Below are 20605 nucleotides of genomic sequence, written 5' to 3'. Positions count from 1 at the left end.
CACTGATGCCACAAGTTCCTCCCAAAAGCTAAGCTGCCATATAATATATCAGTAAATTTTATCAGCGTTCTAGCACTTGACTCAAAAAACAGAATTAGTCCTGGATAAGAGAATAATTAAGCATTACTATTGATGATGGTAACTGGATCCTCTAGTTCTTAGCCAAGGTGATATCATGATTATATTAAAGCACAGTTTTAGGTAAAGAAACTTTTTTCTCTTCAATGGGAGATATATCTTTTGACTTCAGGGCAGCATTAGATCCATTATTCTGCAGTCAGGGTTATGTTGGTTGATTTTTTTTTCATGAGGTAATGTACTGTTAATAAGGTGTCAATTACTAATGCAAGCAAACAGGGCAAAGAATAACGTTTATAATTGCTGTAGTTATCACCTAAGTGCAATTATCTACAACTGCTGAAATAAATCACTTCAGGTTTTAAAGTTATCTTCACAGTATTTGCATTTATTTTTTTTTATTACAGCTGCCTTTTAAAATACCTCATCATTTTTCTTTTTTTTTTTTTTTTTTAAATCAGTGAGTGAGAAAAAAGGTAGTCACCTTCATTTGTGGACAGAGAGAACTCAATATACATTAAATTACGAGTATTGTTTTCCATAGGTCTTAAGTAAACAATTGAATGTCCCCACTTTCTTTCCCTACTTCTGCTTCAGTCTACCCTGATGAGTTCCTCCTGAAAAGACATAATGAATTTTCTATATCCCCTAATTTTTGTTGTATTTTAAACTAGTTGAACTGAAACTTTGCTCTTTCTGCCATCTAATTGTGCTTAATAAGTGCATACAAACAAGAAATCTAAGACAGTACCATTTTTAATAGGAGAACTTCCAGGATTTTCCTAGTTAAAAGTGCACACACCTTCTAAGAACAAACACTGAAGAGATACAGGAATAGATCACTGAGAAACCCCTTCCCCAAAATGTTGAGAAGTTTGGATTAAAGCTTGCTTGCCAACAAAGAAGCATTTATAATGACTGCTAACAAGGAAAAGAGTGCAGACAGCTTCTGTGGGAGCATATGATTTGTCACCCACAACACGATACCAGAGAAAGGTGCATTTCTGGAGTTCTTTTCCTCTTTGGACTGGGGCTGTGCTGACAGGGGTCTCCATCTGACTGCAGTTGTGTTGACAGAGGTCCCCTGATTAGCCCGAATAAGAGTTTAGTAGCTGGCATTCAAGGAAGTAAAGTGTGTCTGGAAGCATCTGGCTGTAAGGTGGAAAGGGCTGCTCATCACCTACCTCAAATTGCATCAGAGCATCCTCCCTCTCCTGACCACCTTCATCTGCAGCAATCTACCAGATGAATCTACCAGATTCCCTCCATACCTGTAGTGTAAATTCTGACCACTAGCTGATGGTGACAGCTTGTCTTTCAGATCATGCTTCCTCCTGACTTTGAGTGTATATCTAACACCCATGGAAAAGCAGAACCTTCCCAGAATCCAGCTATGTCTTTCAAATACATACTCCTGTCACAAGTATCAGCCCCCTGGAAGATACTTAACTGAACCAATCTTTTCTTGACTGCTTCCCTCACATTTTCAGCTTTGCTGCTGCTTTCATTAACTCCTCATCACATGCTCTGAGCATAAAATTTTTTCCAAGGCTAGGAAGGAGATGAGCTTCCTTGTTGCAGTGTTCCTTCTGCTACAAGCTAGGTCTGCCTGTGTTACATGTGAACACAAAATGTGGGGAACCAGCAGTAAAATAAACTGATTTCACAGAGGGGGAAAAATGTGTTTGCAGAGATGAAAGAGGTTGGGTTTTTTCCATGCCTCTCTGTCTTTCCATGTCTTGGATACAATTCTAAGGAAAGTTTTCTAGACAGAAACTAGTTCTTCAAGTGGTCTGCGTCCTTGTTGACGTGACTCCCTACCTGTTATCTTCTTCCATCTCTACTCACTTCCATTATCATAGAAAAGAAGGCGCAACAAAGAAATCAAACATTGATCTAAGATGCCCAGACCAACAGCAGCATTGGGGAAACCAAGGTTAAGACAGTATGCACTAACAGATTTTCCATCAGTGTTGACTCCTGCAGCAGATGTTCTTCAGGACCACTTGACACCAATTCTCACAGCTGTCTTGTGATTGCATGTGCCTCTCATCCAGCCCAGAGATGTCTGGCCTTGACCATTCTTCCAGCAGTTTGATGGAGACTTCTGCACAAATCACTCAGTCTCCTTAGAAAGTGAAGCAGTATGAACATGAAGAATGAATTTTAAATATTTTTAACCTGTCAGTTATAAATTATATGGAGGTGATGTGAGATGTGATAACATGAGTTCAATTATTCCAATAACAAAAAGGAAATAAAACAAAATCCACAGAATCTCACAGGTTGTCATGACAATTTGGCTTTCTGTTATAATGGGTTCACCTCCAAACCAGCAAAAAGTGCATTTATTCTTTATCCATGTTTGCATTATTGAAGTTAAAGTCAGTGGTACACTTTGAAAATGCAACAAAGATACTGATCATTTGTGTTAACTGGATGAGCCATTAAGTATGTTTGGTGAAAGTAAACAAAAGGTATTACATGGATACTTTCTACTGGGGTCTTAAAGAAATAACTTTAACTAAATTTGTTCTTGACTTAATTTTACAAAGGCGTGTATTACCAGTCCTAGAAAAAGCCAAATGGTCAACGTGATCTCTAAAAGTCTTTGGCATGGTAGTATATAAATCTAAAACCTGCAGAATATGTTGATAGCTAGAGCACAGCCCGCAAAATAACCATCAGGCAAAAAAATAGGAGAATGTAAAGGCAATCAAGTAAATTAATGGGAGGGAAAACAAAGGTGTTGACACAGACTTTGTTCGAGAAGCTCCTGAGTTGCAGGTTGCCAGAACTTGGATGGTGGTAACACAAAACACACACCTAGTTTTTGAGGTTGCCTTCTTCCCATGCCATCCCCTTTGCCATCTTACCAGCACCTGCTGGAAAGCCTCCAGAACCTCCCGGAGCCTTGCCCTGCTGCAGTATGGACACTCTTGCATAACCTAAAGAAACCTGTCAGGGTAAATACACTTGATTGATAGCAATTTGTTCAGAGTGGATGACTTGAAGCCACAAGGTCAAGAATTTAAGGTAATTTGCAGCCATCTGTCATGCTGAGGAAGTGAAAGAAAACAGACATTTCCATAGATAATACACTCTCAGTTGTCTTGCAGGCTGAACAGCAGAGGTTGCATTTTCTTGTGGAAGTACTGAAGTCTCCAGTTCCAATACTTTTGAAAATGAAGCATTTAGATGGTTAGAAGCAATTAGGCTGTATACAAGGAATATTGGATATCACTGAAAGAAGAACCATAATGGATAGTCCATTCAGCAAGTTAAATGAATCCTAGGAGTGATATACTGTCCATGTAGATATGTCACTATTCCATAAGAAATATTACATCTTTTAAATGAAAAGTGAAGTCACATGGCACTGGAGCAGAACATAATAGCAGTTATTTAACAGGTTGCAACAACTCCCATTGAATCACTAGTACTTATCTCCTTTGATGTACGTAACCCAACCATTGTACGATCAGATGCCAGAGACTGTGAATTAAGGGGACTACTATTAAAAGAGCATGATGGTCACCTGAAGTTAGTTGCTTACTATTTAATTATGATGAATAATACCAAAAGCAATTATTCTGAAATTGAATCTGTCTCTTCTTAGTCAAAAATATGGGAAAAATCCTGAAGGATGAGAGTCTCATGAACTTGTTCTGACTACATGCTGGTCATGCTAGGATAAACAGCTATGCCTTGGATAACATGATAACAAGTTTTCAAGCTTACTGACAGTGTAATGGATTTTTGGTAGGGTGGCAATGGGATGAAAAAAACCAAAAAAATCAGGAAGAAATTGAATTCAAGCTAAATGATATGATTTTTTCAGTAAAATTTGGAAATAATTGTTAAAAGTTCATTTTGAATCAATTTAAAATAATGTATCATAAAAAAAATCTTTATTACTTCCTGGTTATTTGAAACATTTTTACTTGCAATGATTACGGTGAAATTTACTTAAGAAAAGGGGCCCCATCTACTGCCTGCTACAAAACCTGCAGATTAGCACTTGGGGCCATAAATTCTGCAGAGGGAGTTGATGCAACAGCACAAGGGTTTCCTTTCCTCCACATCAGGAGGCAAATCAGGAAGTAGGATTAAGACCCAGACTGCATGGCAGCCCCCTCTCTGGTCCTGACACTGCTTTGTGGGGAAGGGAAGGTTCTGCCACCACTGCCCAGCTTGAGGATACAGTAGCCACAGCATGCTGAGGAGGCCATCTGATGCTTCTTCCCCCCCTGAACTGCTGGGAAAAGATATCAGAGACCCCATGGATGAAGCCAATTTGAAAAGTCTCCTGAGATAAAATATAGGTCTTTCCATTAGAGAAAGGCATTATTTGGTTGGAAAAGTGATCAGAGGTCTCAGTCAAATAGGAGCCAGGCTCAAGATTTCCGAGGATGTGGGGCTAAGGCTCAGAGGCCCTGCAAAGCTTGACTTCTTTCACTGTACCTCTGCATCCTCTGACATAATCTGCCAGCCAAAAAAAATTAACCTTTAGATCAATCTCGCAGACTGGCAGAGCAGAATTGGCAGTGAAATCTGCTTGGCAGCAAGAGTTCTCACGGAGAATGGCAGGGCTTGTGTTTGTTACCCAGCCGGGTCCTTCATGGGTTATTTCTTTATTTACATTGAAGGGAAATATACAAATGTGACATTTTGAATTAGCACATAGTAATTTTCTACAGATTAGAACTGAGGGACTTGTGGGTACTTTTCATGCTGTGTTAGTGAGAGGGATAAATGAGGCCATGCACACCTTACAGCAGTGCCCCAGCAGGGTGGAACCTTAAACAAGATGAAGAGGACACTCATAGGAGGAAAACATCAAGAAAATAGCACCATGACCAGACAAGTTGTTCTGCAATGCAAATATAAACATTTATCAATATCCAATGGGGAAAAAAATTACTGATGAGACAGTTATATTAACTGGCTATTGTTGTTAGGCTTTTAATTTGCCTTGTAATCTACATCTACTATATTAATATATGAATAAGAATTTATTGTATTATGCACTAGAGAACAATCTGGTTTTAACTAGCATGGGCATGCTGTTGTTTTATAGATGGTCTATTATTATGGTTTGGGCTGGTTGAAGATTTGTTGTTGGACTTCTATTGAAAAATGCCATTCTCTAACAAAAAGGAAATTAAATGTTGGCATGAGGATTAATTATGACTACTGAGTGTTAAATTGATAAAGAAAGACTTTCAGAAGCTTTTTCAGCTGTAGAGATCAGGTGATGTCTCATTAAATAGCTTTAGAACTAATGATGGCATAATCACTTTAAAAATCCCACACTAATTCAAATTTTGCTTTTTTGCACTGTATTGAGCTCATTTCAGAAGTACAGTAGCACACACCATATTAGAACTATTGACACTTTTAAAACAATCTGTCCTTTTCAATTGTTTACATCTTACACTGACACCCATGTCCCCCCTTTATTTTTACATTCTGTAGGTTTGTACAGCTTCTTTAGAGCACATATAAAAAGCAGTATACGTCTGTGTCTGGACCTCAAATTAGTACAATCAACTGCATCTCTGAAGAGACCTGCTTCTGATAGTACCAATCAGAATTTTTCTCCATTGGAAAAAAACAATGATTGTGAAAAATCAGTTTTGTCTGTATTATGACTCTTTTTTTTGGTGACATACAACTCTCTAGCTGAATTATACCACCAAACTCACTGAGAAAGCATCAGATCAGAAATTTAGGTGTTCCCAAATAGCTCTAAATCATTGAACAGATACTGTTTTGCAGTACCTTCTTTTGTGAAATACAATATATTTGTGTATATATATATATGTGTGTGTATTTTAATTTCTAGATGGCTACCCTAAAGAGGAAATGATTTACAGATGGAGGAAAAACTCAGTGGAGGCTGCTGACCAGAAATCTTGGAGACTCTATCAGTTTGACTTTATGGGTCTCAGAAATACTTCAGAAATTGTGAAAACCTCTGCAGGTAAGAATGATACAAATGGTAGTGCTTGTTTTGGAAAACAAATTCTTTCAAAACACTTGTTCTAAGTTGGCTTTCATTCAAGTGCAATTTGACTTCAATTTGTACCGACATTCATATTAAATTCTCTAAACTGAAAACTTCAAAACTGTTGGCTTTGTCTAGATTTTTGATAACTTTTCTATTCTTTCAGTAATTTCACAAACCAAGGGATAAATGCTAACTTGACATGGCTGTTTGTTATATACTTGAAGTTACTATATCATTCTCGTTCCTCAGCTAACTTTATTAAGCCATTTCTGCACTGAGAGATAAGTTTTCATCATATATTTAAGATAAAGGTTTTGAGCACAATGGTAGGGTTAGTGAAATTAGACACTTTCAATAGTAGTTAATCATTCAGCCACAGGTTTAGTATTTTTCTTAATATTTCAAAGGCACTCTATTTCTCAGCTGATAAATACCTTTGCTGGTGACCTTACCAATATATTAAAATTAAAATCTAATGGTGCCTATTTTATTTCTTCAGAAATACTGCTGTTTCTTATAATAACAGCAACATAGAGGAAAAAAGATGTATAAATAGAATACATTATTTGAACTGGATGAATTCTCATAAAATTCAAGCAATGTCTAAACTTTATACATGACTCTGCAGTAAGCTCTGTGATTACCATTTGGTAGATCTTCTTCCAGCTGCAGAAGGAACCTTCTAGAAACAACCTTCTGCTTAACTGGTGGTGAATTTTTGAAAAATCTAATTCATTTATTTTTTTTCAAAATGTAAGCGGAGCTATGTTATTCTTTTAGAAACACTGTGAATAATAGTAATAATAAAAAATTATTAATCTGTGAAACTACTGCTGTAGGGTCATGGCCTACCCACTAACGTCAGAAATGTATTCACAGAAATGGATAGCAATTTTTATAATGAAGAGTCACTAAAGCTTTAGTGAATATTTTGGGCTAGTAGTTTAGCAGAACAAAATGTTGCAAGCAACGCACATGTAAAAGTTTTTTTCTGTTATGGATACAAATTCTTGTAGTCTGTAAGTTTCTCAGGAGTGCAGATTTCCCATAAATTGAACCAGGAGTTGGTGGATAACAGTCAAGTACAAAATACCAAATCATTAAAATATCTGTGCATGTAGACATAGAGCCTCTAAGGGATCATAGGAACAGGAGAGAAAACCCTGCTCTTTCTGCTTTGCTCACATTTGGAGTGATGCCATCCTGAGTTTGCATCAAGAACTGCTAAATACGCATGCAAGAAAAATTATTGAGTCAGCCATATTAAGATGTTGACAGTGTCTTGATAAACAGATCTATTAAACTCTTCCTTTGCACAGGACAAAACCATTTTTATAGAGGTCTTCTTCAAGTAAGCGAATGGTTAATGTGGAGCAAGGAAAATTATATTTCCTATGCTCTTTTTAGTATATGCCCGATTCTTACAAAGATGAGTGAGCTGACACAATGTTTTTCCTATTATTGCTATTGCTGCTTCTGCTCCATGTTTATGAGTGCAAAACCCAATAACAGTGTTGAACTGAACCTACTGGAGCCATCACATGATATTTCTATTCTCCTAAAGGCATCACAGTGGCAGAAAGTTGTTGGCAAGCTGGAATTTATTCAAACACTAAAAAAACCCCAAAACAACCTTATCAGGCAGTTGTGGAAACTAACTGGGAAGAAACAATGTAAAATGTATGAGTCAGATTGTCATCTGGTGTTATTAGGTAGAAAAATGAGTTGTGCATCTCAGCAGATGTCTGAGAAGGGGCTCTCAGTCAACAAATACATGAAAGATGTGAAAAATAAAACTCTGAGTTTGCACATGGACCTAAACTTGCATAGAATAGACTCTCTGGATGTTTTTACAGTTTAAGGTATTTTCAAGGTCAGATTTACTGAACATCAGTAAAGTTTGTCAGGAGCAAACCCAGGGCCGGGACTGGGAAAACTAACAGGTGCATCAGAAAACCTTGAGTATGCCTCATGTTATAGAGCAAGGATTCCCAAAATGGAGCAAGGAGGGCAGGGCACAACCCACCCGGCCCTGTGCAATATGTCAGGTAATTCTGCAACTACCTGCTGTGAGTGTCTAAGTATATGTGAACGAGTGGAATAAAGAAGCATCTGTTGTGGTACATGCCTGTTTACTGAAGAAAAGTAGCCCTATCCAAAATGTTTGAGAATTAGGGAACCCCCAAAGCTGCTGCTGCTTCCCACTGTATGGACAATCTCTGATGAAGGGAGGTGGCAGCTGCTGCCTACAGGTATCCCATCTCCTTTACAGACATGCCACTAGGGCTACAGGTGGTCAAAAAAGAGATGCCAGGTTCTGTAATGGAAGATCTGTGGTCAATTTACACTAAAGCTGCCCAGAGAGGGAGGCTGCGCTGTGGCTGCCCCTAAAACACTATGGGTACAGGATGCCCCTCAACTTCAGGCTGCTCCCCAGAGAGAACAGTACCCACCATCTAGCCTCTGGGTCTGTGTGGGGCCCCCCTGAGCCATGCGGGAGCCATAATGGCCCCACCAGCAGTCCTCCCTTCACAGACTCAGGACAGAAAGGAAGAGCAGTGTTATTCTGAGTGCTGCACAGGGAAACATTCTGAGTAATGAGATGGAGGTAGGAAAAGGAAGCAGGCAGGATACCAACAGCAGCTTCCTGACAAAGAGGGGTACTAAATATCATCTCTTCCTCCCAAGGGAAATTATGGAAACTACTATTACACAGGGCATTTAAAAGCAGACTAGGCAAAATATGAGAAAATGTACTGCAGGGAGCAGTCCTCCACTATCAGGAGATGGATTGAAAACCCTAACATCTTTTTTTTGCATCTGACTTACACCTTTCTGCTGGTTTATGAAACTTTTACTTCTCACTAAATTGTGTGTTCATCTATAATATGAGAACTGCCACAGCATTACCTACCTGTGTCCAGTTCATGAATGCCTTTTTTAGCTCATTTTCAGCAGTGTTCTGTCTGAAATGAAGAGAGGTCACACTGACCACACAGCAACACGCTGCTGTTCTTCCAGCATTTGCGTAAGTCCTTTCTTGGTAGACATTTTCACCACAAAATTACTAGATTCAGTACTCAGAGGTGTTCTACTATTTTGTATTCTTCTAGTCTTTCCAAACCTTTTTCAGACATCTAAACAACCTTTATGTTAATCTAGGGCAATTTCAGAGGCACACAAGTAGGAAGCCAGATGTCACAAAGAGTGTATTTCTGAAATCTAATCAAGATGAGAGTTGTTGTCATCTCTTGCCTTGAACCAGCAGTGGGTTAAAGCATTGCCACAATGGTGTGCTTTTCTTTTTCGAGAAGAATATCCTCTTTTACAATAATCTGGCATCCAGAGAAAGTTTTCATTGCCATCTGGAAGAGGTGTTCAACTTCTTCTTGAGGATTTTTTTGAATTTCAGGCTAAGATACAAACACAACCAGATAAATATCTATTGCATATGGTGATTACATGGAATACACAGCAGAAATCACTGTGCTGGTGCCATGGTCATGAACCTTTATCTTACACCCTAAATAAGCTCTTACTGTCAGGTGATATCAAACAAATTCACGAGTACTGAAGAATTCTCTGGCTGCCATCTGTCGATATACTCATATACTATAGCAAGAGCACTTTTCTTGCTACAATGTCAAATAACTCTGACAAAGATAATTAAAGTAGAGGGAATACTAAGCCACCTGTCATTGAGCTGTGCAGAAAGGAGGAACTGCATGTAAGGAGAAAATTCTCAAATTTTAAAACTTCAAATCAGCCAACAAAAGGGTGACCAGGAAAACAGATGAGAGAGAGAGAACATCATCCTTAAAAGCACCCTGTGTGTTTTCAGTAAACTTCAGGTTTCTGAGTCCTAGACTTTCCAAGTACATTTGGGGGAGAAAAAAAAAAAAAAAGGAAAAAAACCCAAAACAGAATCATGAAGGAATCCACAAGTAAACCTCATGGAGTAAGTTGTAGTCTGCTTTCACTTTTCTGCTGACATCTCCCCCAGGAAAAGTCTATGCCTTCTTTTTAAACCACTCAATTTTTTACACTGCTAGATAAACACAAAGATCTTGTAGCTACTGAATCTAATTTTCATTTACTTGAAAACTTCTTTATATCATACAAGTCCTATTTGTGTTCCTCAGATGCCTTTAGCCTGAGAGATTTTTGCAGTCCAAAGGAGCCTTTGCATAAATAAGTTCAAGTTAATTCATCAAAAATAGAAAAAAACCATAAAAGTGTCCTACTTAAAAACTTTAATAGCTGGTCATTATAAATGAAATATACAGAACCAGACAGAAAGTACTATTTCATACGTTCTGAATAACCCTCAAGCATCAATACCCAGACCCAATAAATAGCCATAACTACTGCCATAAAAATGTACACCTTTGCATACATACAACAGATGGGTGACAATTAGTAGAGTTTGCCAGTCATATGACTTCTAAATTGTGCTTTATATTTTGAAATTGCTGTTTCATCAAGTACCTTAGCTTACGTGATGCTCTCAGCCTTATATCTCAGGGCTGCAAAGCAAGGTTAATATTTATTGTCACAGACTGAGATAAAGCTCTTTGGGACAATGCTAATAACTACACAATTGAAAGTACATACTCTGCTGCAGAGGACACAGTAAATGGCAAGTAAAAAAACTACCATAGAACAAAAATAAGAAAGCTTGTCTTTTAAGAAGATACAAAGACCTACCTAAATAACTATTGACAGAAGGAGAAAGGAATAGATTTGTATTTATAAGGAGGCCAGATTTCACTGGAGAACCCCCATCAAGTCAAGGGATGGTTCAGGTGGAAACATGCATTAGCTGATGCTCCTTGACTTTGTCAGAAGACCAACACACTCCCAGAGATTTATCCAGAGGAAGAGATGCTCATGTACCTAGCTCTTCTACTACAAAGAACAGTTGACTTGAGAAAACATTTCAATATCCGCACTTCTGCTTACTTTTCACTGTTAAATTCTCCCAGATCACTTAGCTGTAGGCAGAGAGGGCCCTCGACTTGTACCCAAACAAGATGAGCCAAGCTACTCAGTGGCAGTCTGGGGTTCAGACAGCAGTCCAGCCATCACCCCGTAGGTCTGTGTTGATGGGGCAGGACCACCACCCAGCCCAGACATCAAGTTGGCAAGGCAAGGCCAGGGTTGGCAGAAGGCAGCTAAGACCCTCAGCTTGGGGAAGGGATCACAAGGGAAGTATGGTCACAGGTTGATCAGGGCAACTGGAGCCTGTTGGTACATTCACAGCCCTGACAATGAGTGGAAAAAAATGCATAAGATGCCATAGTTACTGAATGTGTTTGTGTCTGTGCATGTTTGGTTTTAATGATGTGATACCGTCACAACCTCTCCTGTGCCAGCTAACTGATCTGAAGATATTTATTTCACAAATATCCACAAAAATTTTGATTTTTAAAGTCTTTGACATTTTTTAATGTCCCACTGAGTCCTGATGGCACATCAGAGAGTGCTTGTCATCTGTGCCTTCTTCCCAGGACGAACATGAATTTTGGTGGGTTTTTTCCCTCAAATACCAAAGTCAGTGGGATCCAACACACACTACCTCAGCTGGCTGTGCTGCACAGACTGCCTTTAATCGGATGGCATCCCAAAGCAGACAAGTGGAGACTCAGATAAATGCACCACATAATTTGAAAACTGCCTATTTTTGCCTACCTGTCATTGCAGGAGCTTTGCCTCTTTCATCCATGGTATCATATAATCTCGATTACTTTAATGGTTAGGCTTTGGTTTACAACTCTCAGCAGACATTTATTTGGAGTTCCCATGACTCCAGTCAATGTCCCCTACTCTTCCACATACTCTTTCCCTTATCCTGTCCTGCCTGACTCCTAATGTGAGTGCAGAAGGAGAGAAAGAGAATTTGCCTTTTTTTTTTTTAACCTGGCATGAGTGGAGTGGCAGCTGGATTCCAGCATCTCAGAACCTGCCTTCCCTTGATGTCAGACAGTATCTTCTGTGTGTCCGGCATTTGTGTATGGAAAAAGTCTGTCCAACACTCCCCAAAGAGGTAGGACAGAAAATAGTTTTGGTGGTAGAATTCTCTGTTGCTCTGCTTTCCAGCTCAGTTCTCACACACATTCCCTGGCCTTTAGACACTTCCACACACAACCCATTCTCACAGTTGTTGGGTCTTTCTTTGTATCAGGTAGATGTAATTATACTTGTAGCTGTCCTTGCGTTCTTGAAATTTATAGTCTGAATTTTAGACCTTGCAAGCCTACAAACTGTGCTTGCATTTTGTTCCCAAGGTTCATTAAATCATGTTTGGGCTTTCAAAAATCTGTTTCTATGATTTAGAAGGAAATCCTAAGAAGTTAGGAATCAAGCTAAAATCCTATGTCGAGTCTTGAAGCTGAGTATAAGTTTATTTTTATAGGTGGTAGACAGAACCATACAGGGACAGTGGATGCCTTAGGTGCCACCTTTCACCAGAATCTGATGCTCAAATCACATTCCTTTCTGCTTTCCCACCCTACCTACATCAACACACACATACAACTTCTCAGAATCCTTGTGCACCTTCTGCCCCCATGGGCCCTCATCCCCAGCAGCTCCAGCATTGCCAAACTAGCAGGTACCAGGAATGCACCCTTTGAAGCCTTTCTTGCCCAACTCTCTAGCTCCAGTGCTGAAGATACCACTGCTTGCTGCCTTCCCACAGGCAGACATGGGCACCGTACTAGCACTTACAACCTGGTTTTCACTCATCTTTTAATACTTATCTGCAACTTTCTCCACAACTTTGTCTTTAATGAAATCCATCAGACCCAGTGCAAAAATATGAAATTCCATTTAGGACTTCAAATAGGTTGAAAACACTACTTAGTACTTGAAAATAGTGCCTAGTACTGACCCACAGAACTGACCCATGGCATATATAACAAATTCACTCTGTTACTTTTTCCCTGTTCATTTTTCATAGTTCATTGTGTAATATGACTCAAATAACACCTTTAAATCCAGAATGTTTATACAGCTTAAAATTACTTTGTATGCAGCACGAAATACTCAGCCTGGATTTGAATTGGCTATCATTCTTTGGCTCCTTTCAGAGGAACAGAATAATACTGAAAGTCCTTGCCGCTGCAATCATCTCTGGAATGAGGGAATATCATAGGACTTCTTTTCTGACAGTAAACACCAATTTATGTGAAAAGAGAAAACTAGCCTGATTATAAGAAGATTTAGCAATAATCTTTTTGTTGACAGTTTTTATCTCTGATACAGTATTTGCAATAAATCAAATCCCAGTTTAGGAGAGATAACCAACAGTGGCTGTACTGACTTTTAAAAGATATTCATATATCAAATGATAATCAATCAGAATTAATAATTTGAATAAGTCATAGTTTTTCTAAAAGAAATTTCAATTTTTATTTTTAACAGCAATTTATCTTGCACCAATATTGTAAACTTTATATAATAGATTCTGATAATTTTGTCATTAGCCACTCAGGTTAGAAATGTAATAATTAAATAGACAATTACTAATAATACTATTATTAAAGTGTTTTCCTATGTTGGTTACAGGTTTGACTGACACTTATGGGAATCAAAACTTTTATATTGTCCTGCAAATCCAGCACTTGCCTGACTTGTTACAAAAATGTCTCACAAAGCTCAAAGTGAGACAGCTTCTGAAAAAGGTGATATAACTTGATCAATAGCCTACTGCAGTTAATGGAGCTCTTCCCTGATGCTGACCTGGAATCAGATCCTGAAATTTAGAAGTCTGAAACTGGCTATTTAATGTCAGTAACTTTTCAGTCACTAGAAACTAGAGAAAGCTCAGGTTAATGATATGATATACCAGTGGGCTAGGTATAACATGGTCTAAAAACACCTTTCTTCTTCTGTTTCTGAACAGTATAAAAGATGATTAGAACAAGAGGAGTCAAGAGGATATTATTCCTCTCCATATTTTGTAAGTTTGGCAGAACCGCATATATTACTGGTTTCATTCTTAAGCTTTGCCTTGTGGAGACAAATGCTTAGTGTCCTTTGTACAGGCTGTTACTGCTGTAAATGGCAATAGAGGTTAGAAATAAAGTAACTTTACTTTGTGATAAAAGCAAAAGTAAAAAACAAATCAGTCAGTGGAAGACTCAGAGGCAAGCCTTTGCCTGCATTTTTTAATTAACGCAAAATGTCAGTAGGAAGCGGTTTTTCCCTAAAAAAATACCCAGTTGTCCTCATTAAAGGACCTCAAGTTGTCCTTTTTAAAGAATTCCATGTTGTATGGGAAAAGCACACAGTCTTTTTTCATTAAGTTTTGCTTCAGCTGAGGTTTTTATCTGATAGTTCCATATTTTGGAAGTTTTGTACGTGTTTAATTTTAAGAGGTTCTTGAATTAATGTCCTCATTCACTCATCCATTGGAAATGTTGTATTTGTTGCTCCTCTTTGTACATGGAGTCCTGACCTCCTGCTCCTTTCTGCTGGACCTGCATGATTTTCCATTCCAGGATAATTCACTAGGGCAGGGTTGACTGTTCTCCAGTAGCCCCAACCCAGATCTTGGGGTTGTTGACCTGAGTTGTCCTCTGAGCTTTAAAGTGATTGAATATTTAATAGCAATACCAAGAACTAGGTGAACCCATCTCAGAATTTAGCATGAAGACTAGCCAAATCACTCACTCAAGAGGTAGGGACTTTGGTCTCACATGTCCTGGTGCTTTAACCAGTTAGGCCACAAGGTCAAAAGCAGAAGGCTGGTATTGCTTTTATGTTTTGCTAGGAAAAAGATTTTGGTTCCTTACTTTAAAAGAATAGAGTTGTGAATTCTTCATAGCAACAGAGGCCTTCCTCACAGCCACTTCTCATCTGCACCTTTTCCTGCCCAGTTTAGATGACACCGTGGTAAGCTGCTGGCTTTCATGGATTCATTCTGAGATACCCAGCTCCCTCACTTGCTGCAGAAAGCCACGGCAAAATTGGGTCTGTGAGGACGATTGTGTGGCCAGGCATTGTCAAGAGAGAAGTTGCACTGCCATGTGCATGATACCCAGGCGCTTAGAGATACAACCCTTGGTCTGCTGGACTACATTTATAAAAGCAGTAACATGCTGTCTGTGGTGTCAAAAGCAGTAGGGAGAGAGGGAAGTATTTCCCTGCAGCCAGAATATCTTTAGAAGTATCTTTAATACACAAAATACAAAGCGGAATTGGATTGATAAGTTGTATTTACTTCTAAAAAGGTACCAAATATAGACAGAATATTTTGACTCAAACTGCAAAACATATGTTGAGATTTTCTGGCCTACAATGCAGATTGATGATACAATTTCTGGTACTGATATCACCATAATGGGTGTGGAAAGACATACTACATTAGAACTGTGAGCCTCCCTGCATTTATACAGCTGAGAACAACTTTCTAGACTCTTGCTATTCCACCGCCTCTGGTTTTTACTCCTAATTCTGTGTCATTACACCATTGCATTGGTGATTTATGGTTGGCTCAATCAAAAGTTTTATATTAACACAAACTATGAAGGTTTGACCTTTGCCCAGGGTTGCTACAATGTTACTAAAAGTCTTTTACAAGCAGCAATTGTACTTAATTTAAAACTCACAGTATTGCACAGGATATTTTATATTTTATTCACTGCTGAATCTGCAATCTTAATGAGAATTTTAAGATACAGAATGGGACAACTATTCACATGTCACAGAAAGGTGCTAAGTGGCTTTTTAGATTTTAATTTGCCATACCATAAAAAAGTGCAGCACAGACTAGTTACTAGCAAGATCTCTCTAAATTTAGCCTTTACTCTTTCACAGTGGGCCATGTTTCCAGATTTTTTCCATGAAGCCATAGAGGCTCTTTGCCTCTAGGACCCTTTTTTGCAGCTAATATTCACAACATTCTGGTCTTGTTCATAATAATAATAACTCCATTTCAGTCAACATCTTCTGCTTTCTAGTTACATTGGCAAGAACCAAAATGTCTTCTATGATTAGTTGCCTGATGCTGGATTTATCCACTGCCTACTAAAGCCAATATATTTCTTACCATTACCTGACGGAGAGTCTGGCAAGTATGAGCTATGCTGCCAGATAGCTAAGGAAATGGTATAGTACAAGTGTTAACAAGTTTCCAAACCTTCCAGCAAATGCAACGAAAGTAATGATATAACATGAGAGAGCATTCCTGAAATGTAAGGAAGCCTGCTGTGTCCAGGGCTACCACAGCATCCCACAGAGATCCAGAGGTGAACCCTTAGAACTTGGATGTGGCCGTTTGGCAGTGACAGAAATCTGGGCTGGCATCAGACATGATGCATTGCAATTTTACAAAATAATTTTGGCAGAAGACACCAAATAGACTATCACTCATTACATCAGAGAAAGTTAATCATAGTCAACTTGAGGCAAACTGAAGGTGTGGACCAGAGTTTCATTGCTTCACAGAAGTAAAATATATAATACCAAGTGTACAGGAAGGTGGCATTAGGACAAGGATCTCAAAACACTCAAGTGACTTGCACTAAGTTCCACTGATGTCCTTGTGCTTCTGAACAGATGAATCCTCTTGAATACATCGCCTTCTTGAATCAACCTTACAAGTGAGTCTGATTAGTCTTTTAGACCTTGCTATATAAAATGGTAGAACTATAATTGTAGACAATATCCTTACATAGGGTAATTCTGCATGATAGTGGGGTGTTTTCTTGTCAACCTTTATTTCAAAACCTTTCACTCTTTCTCAGAATTTACCATCTTGTATTTGCCTTCAGTGGAGAGCAAAGTTAACATTTTCATTCTAACATGACCCATAAAGACTGGCATTTGGAAGACTACATTTAGCTATTTTGAAGATCTAGGTGGTTCACCAATGCAAGGGTTTCACAATACCATCTACATTATCTTTCTTTAACAAAAACAATCCATGGCTATTCCTGTTCTAGTTGTTTTAAGTGTCTGCAGCTGCACTAAGTTCCCTTTAACTTGTACAAATCTTTCAAGTCTGTCCTGGACCTGGACATACTGCCCCTGCAGCACCCCTTTCCCCCCAAAGAAAACAATGCATGATGTTGTACCAAAAGAGAACATATTTTTAGATAAGTATAAAATACAGATTTCATCCAAGAAATACAGAACCACCACCCACATTCTAATTCAAGTCAGTATCAGAGTTAATTGCAGACCTCCTACAAGTAGGAGCAGTTAGATTGAAAAAGACATCTGATGAGTTTTCTGCTCTTCACGTCCACAGCTTCAGGTCTATCTTTTGTATACTATAACAGTGTGCCACATCATTCCTTCAGTACTATTGTTTCAAAACAGAAATTTTCTTAGAATACTGAAGTAGGAGAATCATAGAAGAATTATAAAGCAGCTTGAAGAGAAAAAAAGAATAGGCATCTTATACATTGTTCACTAGATGCAGGTTGCTATGAAGCACCTAGAGATGTTAAAGCTGTATTGAAATTCTCATACATTTTTCTGCTGTAGTTGGACACTTGTCAAAATAATGCAAATCTTCAGGCAAAGCCGAAGCCAAACTTGCAGGTCATAGTTTTAATTTGTGTATTGGTCCTGCTTTTCTCCCTCTGCCTTGGGTTGATTCCACAGTACACAAAACTGTTATTGTAATGATTTAGCAACCACAGCACATGGAATGTCTTAGACCCATTTCTGATTTGTATTGAATTTTTATCTTAAGAAAAACAGCTCAGTGGCTTTTGCACTAGAAGCAATGCAAAATTACAGGATTATGTTATCTCTGAAAGAATTTATGGGTATAGATTAAGAAAAAGACAAAGAAATTCAATGCCTGATTCCCTCTACCTTAGAGAGAGTTTCTGCTGTAGAAGGAAAAGAATGAAGAACTACTTTGTTCTATAGAAGCAGAACAAAGTAAATTTTGCACAAGATCATTAAATGTTCATCAAAGTGAGAAGCAAAGGTGAAATGAGTTGCCCATAAACATAAATATTCAACAGTCAGAAATTGATTCTAGCTCTAGTGATCCCTATTTGTGTACATTTCTGAAAGCAATCAGAAGACATCCTAGTAAGGAGTTAAGATTCGATGTGGTATATGCATCATGAAAGGCTTTCCCTCTTCAAATGTAGACATTCTCTTTTTCTTATTTACCTTACCTGTACCCAGTCCTTTTCTGCTGGGGGACTGTGATCATGGGGTTACTGCTATTCTGAATCAGAACTGACTCAAACTACTCACAGTTTGGCAATAGATAAAAAAGCAATACCTGATTCACTTTCCTCAGGGTACTTTGTTTTTCCCCTTGCCTGCCCTGTGTCCCACCACTTTACATTATGAGACATCCAGTTATCAACACTGGATATTTAAATCACTTCCTATCAAAAAGAGAAAATCAAAACTATTTTTAAAGGGTTGCATTAGAAAGTGAACTTTTAAATTTTTTCTTCCATCCTCTTTTTCTTTTTTTCTTTTTTAAATTTTTGTCTTCTGACATCTGCAGCTTTTCTTGCTGTAAAATCAATTTGGCAAATTGCTTAAGAGATAGATTGTCTTGTATGTTCACACTACCTGTAGAGACCCTTATGGAATGTGATCTATGGATAGATATATGTTATAGGAAGACCACTAAAATCAGGAAAACAAGAACAAATAGAGGACATGAGGAACATGTCCTCTCTTCCCTTGAATCTACTGTGGTAACTTACATCAGTTTAAGGGCGATGTAAAACTAACAGCCAATCGGTATGTAATATTTGCAAGTATTTTACCAAAGTTTGCATGACTTCATAAAAAGGCAAGAGAACATCCTAACTAAATGTACTGATTTTCTACTATGGATGTATTTATGCCATTTTTTTACTGAAAAAACTGGACATGAAATTATCCATATAATTGGAAACTGAAGGAAGAAACAAGGAGAGGAAAAATTTACTTCTTCAGCTGCAATATGTAAACACTGAGATCTGCATTTAGTTCCAGTTAAATATGCTTAAGGAAAAGAGAAAAAACCAAAAACCCAGGAAAACCTCTTCATAACAGTGTCTGTGGGATTAAACATGTACTGTTTTTAGGGATGATAAAAAGCAGTTTTCTCACTCTGCAATTCCCTGTAAATGCAGCCTCAAACAGTAGTACTACAAGATCTCTGATGATTTCCAGCTTTGATTTTCCACTTCAGAGTTTTTACTAAGTTGACAACCTTATCATTAGTAATGAAAAGCAGCAGTTTTATTAATCAAACATGTTAAGCCACCCAAACATCATTAAAACTTGATATAATCTTATAGTGCAAATGCTTAAGCACCTGGAAATATTTTCATGAAATAAGCTTAATGGTAAGTGAAGTGTCGAAAAGTTATCTAGCCCTCTGCTCCCTTTTTCTTTAGCTATGTAATTCAACATAAATCATAAAAAGGCCTGCCCTGAGTCTAGTCCAGTCTCCTGCCTGTTCATTTAAGTAACTAAATTCTAAGCAGTTTTGGTCAGTTAAGAACTCTGTTTAATTCTTCATTGCTTCTTGTTCAAAGCACATAACAATGGAACAAATTGTTTCCAAAAGATTTCACTCCATAAGTGAAACAAGAAAGAGTTGGAATAATAGAAAATTGTGGAAATAGATTTATATTGAAAGAAATAATTTTAAGGAAGAGGGCTAGATAAGTTTAAAATGTCCTCACTCCACCTGTGTGAGGTCACCATGCAAGTTAAGGCATGCAAGGAAGAGCTTGCACCTTAGAGTTAATAAATACAGAGTGACAAGAAAAGGCTGGAAAGGCTTTGTTCTGTGTTTGAAGAGTCTGTAGGCCCAGTCCAGGCTCCCTCTGGTCAGGAGATCACACTGAAGGAGAAATATAAAAATGCCCTGTAGGTCCAGGAGGAAAGAAGTTCTCTCTTCCAGGTCATATTTTTCTCCAAACTTAATTAACCTAAAAGCATGCCTCATTTGGTGATTTTACAGTTAATAGTTCATTAATAAATTCATTAAAAACCTTAAAAGTTTCTAAGAGAAGACAGAGCTGGGAAGTAATGAGAAACTGGAAGCTTGGATCAGGGGACTGGGACTGGTTGGACAAGGACACTAATATCCAGGGAGAGGCAAAGTGGGAAAGGTAGGACTAACAGCTTATGAGAGGAGGAAAGTGAAAAACAGAGAAGGAGCTTGGGGAAGGCTGGGCACGAAAACAAGAAAATGGAACCATCCAGCTTAGGAAAGACTGGGGCATGGGGGAGAAGGGATATGGCAAAGATGAGGAGTCTGGGACTGGGATGAGAAGCTGGTGAGCTGGTGATGGAGCTGTTTGCACAAACCAGCTAGAAGGTCAGAGCTGTGTATGAGAAAAGGCTTTGGACAGACACAGAATATATTAAGCTTAGTGGAAAGACTGCATTGATGTTCAGAGCCTGGAAGGAAGTCCCAAGACCCTCAGATCTCACCAATTCTCCACTGTCAACAAAATTCTTATGAACCAGGGCAAAATGTATGTGTTTTGTCTGTTTCTAGAATTGGGTGCTAAATGATCATAG

The 20605-nt window shown here is 38.3% G+C and overlaps 1 protein-coding gene across 1 annotated transcript in view; it reads left to right on the top strand.

The window, feature by feature from the left end:
- GABRG3 (gamma-aminobutyric acid type A receptor subunit gamma3) overlaps positions 1-20605 on the top strand; it is a 335936-nt gene that overhangs the window by 282020 nt on the left and 33311 nt on the right. The window contains exon 6 of the mRNA XM_074816909.1: positions 5927-6064. Coding sequence (XP_074673010.1) covers positions 5927-6064 — 138 coding nt within the window. The remainder of the gene's footprint in view (positions 1-5926; positions 6065-20605) is intronic.

Source organism: Strix aluco, chromosome 2 (assembly GCF_031877795.1).
Source record: "Strix aluco isolate bStrAlu1 chromosome 2, bStrAlu1.hap1, whole genome shotgun sequence".
Lineage (NCBI taxonomy): Eukaryota > Metazoa > Chordata > Aves > Strigiformes > Strigidae > Strix > Strix aluco.
Note: the sequence above shows the minus strand (reverse complement) of the source record. Positions and strands in the feature narration are given on the sequence as shown.